Source organism: Arachis duranensis, chromosome 10, assembly GCF_000817695.3.
Source record: "Arachis duranensis cultivar V14167 chromosome 10, aradu.V14167.gnm2.J7QH, whole genome shotgun sequence".
Taxonomy (NCBI): domain Eukaryota; kingdom Viridiplantae; phylum Streptophyta; class Magnoliopsida; order Fabales; family Fabaceae; genus Arachis; species Arachis duranensis.
The window spans coordinates 26,540,299-26,544,091 of record NC_029781.3 but is presented as its reverse complement, the minus strand read 5'-3'; the positions used below and the strand labels follow the sequence as shown (position 1 = coordinate 26,544,091).

Sequence of the window (3,793 nt, the reverse complement as noted above, 5' to 3'; positions counted from 1 at the left end):
GTTCAGACTTTCAGGCAAAGAGAGGGTGAATCTCTCTATGAAGCTTGGGAGAGGTACAAGATGATGCTCAGAAAATGTCCTCCTAACATGTTTTCAATCTTGATTGAGTTGTAGATTTTCTATGATGGAGTTACTGAGGCTGCCAAAATGTCTTTGAATAATTCTGCAGGCAAGTCTCTTCACATGAAAAAGACTCCTGAGGAAGCTCTTGATTCGATTGAGACGGTTGCCAACAACCAATATCTATATTCTTCTGAGAGGACCTCTGTGGGAAAATGAGTCATGAAATTGGATATTTTGGACATAATTCTTGCTCAGAACAAGGCTATATCCCAACAAATTAATGCTATTACTCAACACTTGAGTGGATTGGAAGTCTCAACAATCAATATACAAGATACTTCCTACGACATGAGTGGCAACTTCCCTTAAGGTGAGAGTTATGATTATGGCCAATTTTCTCCTGAATAGGTTAATTACATAGGTAATTCTTCTAGACCCCTCAATAATGATTCATTCTCTAAAAGTTATAATCCGAGATAGAGGAATCACCCTAATTTTGGTTGGAGCAATCAACCATAGAGACACCGAATTTTAGCAACAATTCTCAAGGCAATTTTAATCAGAACAACTCCAACAACTGCCAGTTTCAGCCCTCTCAACCACAACAAGCATCTTCACATTCTCAGAAATCATCTGACTTGGAATTTATAGTTGCAAAACTCTCCAAGAGTACTCATAGTTTTATGTAGAAAACTAGAGCTTCACTCAGGAACTTGGAGATTCAAATGGGTCAATTGAGTAAGCAAGCACTTGAGAGGCCTCCTACTACCTTACCCAGTGATATAGTGCCTAATCCAAAGGAAGAGTACAAGGCCATACATTTGAGAAGTGGTAAGGTAACAGGTTCAGAAGCAAAAGTTAGTGAGGAGTCGGTTAAAAAAGAAGCTCTGGAGGAGGCTAAGAGCCAAGAAGAACACTCCCTTCCAAGGCATCCGGATAACCCTTTTCTAGTTGATATTTTGCAATATTCGGCAAAGCCTAAAGCACCTAAGTACAAGCCTAAGATGCTATATCCTCAAAGACTTCAGAAGGCCTCCAAAGACAAGCAGTTTTCTAGATTTTTAGAGGTTTTCAAGAAGCTACAAATCAACATTTCTTTTGCAGAGGCCCTTGAGCAAATGCCTCTTTATGCTAAGTTTATGAAGGAGTTGTTGACCAACAAGAGGAATTGGAAGGAGAGTGAAACCATGGTGCTTATAAAAGAATGTAGTGCTATTATTCAAAAGGATCTCTCTGAGAAGATGCAAGATCCTAGAAGCTTTTTATTCCTTGTACCATTGGTGATATCACTATTCAGAGGGAACTATGTGATCTTGGAGCTAGCTTCAATTTCATCCCACTTTCCTTGATGAGAAAGCTCCAAATTGATGAGGTAAAATCCACTCGTATTTCTCTTCAACTTGCTGATCGTTCAATTAAGTTTCCTTTGGGAGTTGTTGAGAATTTAGTTGTGAAAGTAGGACTATTTATTTTTCCTGCCCTTATTGATGTGCAAAATGGTGAATTGACTTTAAGGGTCAATGAAGAAGAAGTTGTCCTTAATGTGCTTAAGGCTCTATAATATCCTAGTGATTCTGAGGGATGTATGAGAGTTGACCTTATTGAGCCACTAATTCAAGAGGTTTTTGAAACTAAAGAGCTTGATGATGTTTTGGAACCCTTTCAGAGGATGGTTTGCTTGAGATTGATGATTTACCACCTCAAGAGAGGGAACCTAATGCCATTAGCAAAGAGGAAGGGCTTCCAAAGCTTGATTTGAAGCCCTTTCCTCCCTCTTTTGAAGTATGCATTCCTAGGCAAGCATGATTCTTATCCAGTGATTATTAGCTCCTCTCTGAGGCATGAGGAAGAGGAATCATTGTTACAAGTGCTCAAGAGTCATAAAATAGCTCTTGGGTGGACTATTAGTAACTTGAAGGGGATTAGTCTGACTAAGTGTATGCACAAGATCCTACTTGAGGAAGATGCTAAACCGGTGGTGCAACCACAATGGTGGCTCAATCCAACCATGAAAGAAGTGGTCCAAAAAGAGGTTATGAAGCTTTGGGAAGTCAGGATAATTTACCCAATTTTTGACAGTCAATGGGAGAGTCTTGTGCAAGTGGTTCCCAAGAAAGGAGGGGTGACAATGGTCAAGAATGAGCTTATTCTCATAATAACCATCACTGGGTGGCATATGTGTATTGATTACAGGAGGCTTAATAGTGCAACAAGGAAGGATCACTTTCTCTTGCCTTTCATTGATCAGATGCTTGAAAGGTTAGCCAGACATGCATTCTATTATTTTCTAGATGGTTATTCTGGCTATAATCAGATTGCAGTGGACCCTCAAGATAAAAAAAAGATGGCATTCACATGCCCTTTTGGTGTATTTGCTTATCGGAGGATGCCATTTGGATTGTGTAATGTCCCATCAACTTTTCAGAGGTACATGCTTTCCATATTTTTTGACATGGTTGAAAAGTTTATTGAAACTTTCTAACCAAATAGGATGCTAAGCCAAGGTTGATTAGGTGGGTGCTCCTTCTTCAAGAGTTTGTAATTGAGATTAGAGACAGAAAAGGGTCAGAGAATCAAGTGGCTGACCATCTTTCCAAGATTAAGCCTGAGGAGGGAATGCAACAACCCACTCCTGTGATTGAGACCTTTTCAGATAAGCAAATCTTTATGATTTAAAGGGCTCCGTGGTTTGCAGATATTGCAAACTGCAAAGCCATGAGGTTCATTCCCAAGAAATACACTAAACAGCAGGTTAAAAAGCTTTTAAATGATGCCAAGTACTTCTTATGGGAAGAACCTTATCTTTTCAAGAGATGCTCAAATAGTATTACCCGGTGTTGTGTCTCAGATGAGAAAACACAGCAGATTTTCTGGCATTATCATGGTTTTGAGTATGGTGGCCACTTAGGTGGTAAGAGAATGGCTACTAAGGTCCTCTAGAGTGGTTTTTATTGGCCGACTCTCTTTAGAGATGCTTGGGATTTTGTGAGGAACTACGACAAGTGCTAGAGAGAAGGGAATCTTCTCCACAACCATGAGATGCCACAGCAAGAAATACTGGTGATTGAGTTATTTGATGTGTGGGGTATTGACTTCATGGGTCCTTTTCCATCCTCATACTCAAACACTTATATTTTGGTGGCAGTTGATTATGTGTCCAAGTGGTTGGAAGCAGTGGCTTTACCCACTTATGATTCCAAAGTGATGTTGAACTTTCTTCAGAGATATATTTTCAATCGATTTAGTGGCCCAAGAACACTAATTAGTGATGGAGGAAGCCACTTCTGAAACAAACAGCTGGACTCACTTCTTTAGAGGTATGGAGTCCATCATAAAGTGACAATCCCTTATCACCCTTAGACAAGTGGACAGGTTAAGGTCTCTAACAGAGAACTCAAGAGGATTTTTTAAAAGACCGTTAGTAATTCAAGGAAAGACTGGGCTAGGAAGCTTGATGATGCTCTATGGGCATACCGGACAACATTCAAGACTCCTATTGGCCTGTCCCTACATCAATTGTTTTTCTACTTTTTATGTGTGTTTTAGTCATGCAAAGTGTTGAAAAAGGAATAAGTGGAATCAAAAGGGAAAACAACACACTCTGGAGAGAATTTGCTTCGGGTGTCCCGGCACGAAGCGCTAGACCTGGTGTTTGGCGCTAGGGGCAATATTTTTTAGGGGAGCTTACTAGAGGTACGTCGCTAAATGCATCAATCTGGCGTTTAGCGCC

At 40.1% G+C, this 3,793-nt stretch overlaps 1 protein-coding gene across 1 annotated transcript; it reads left to right on the top strand.

Moving 5' to 3' along the window:
* The first annotated feature begins 788 nt into the window (after positions 1-788).
* On the top strand, positions 789-1,624 carry LOC107469655 (uncharacterized). The gene is made up of 2 exons (XM_016089033.1): positions 789-1,253; positions 1,361-1,624. Exons 1-2 carry the CDS (start codon positions 789-791, stop codon positions 1,622-1,624), a joined length of 729 nt encoding a protein of 242 aa, XP_015944519.1.
* The last annotated feature ends 2,169 nt before the right edge of the window (positions 1,625-3,793 follow it).

Coding starts and splice junctions, on each gene's coding strand:
- LOC107469655 (XM_016089033.1), top strand. CDS start 789: ATGGGTCAATTGAGTAAGCAAGCACTTGAGAGGCCTCCTACTACCTTA. Junction 1,254..1,360: donor GGAAGGAGAGTGAAACCATG/GTGCTTATAAAA, acceptor ATCACTATTCAG/AGGGAACTATGTGATCTTGG.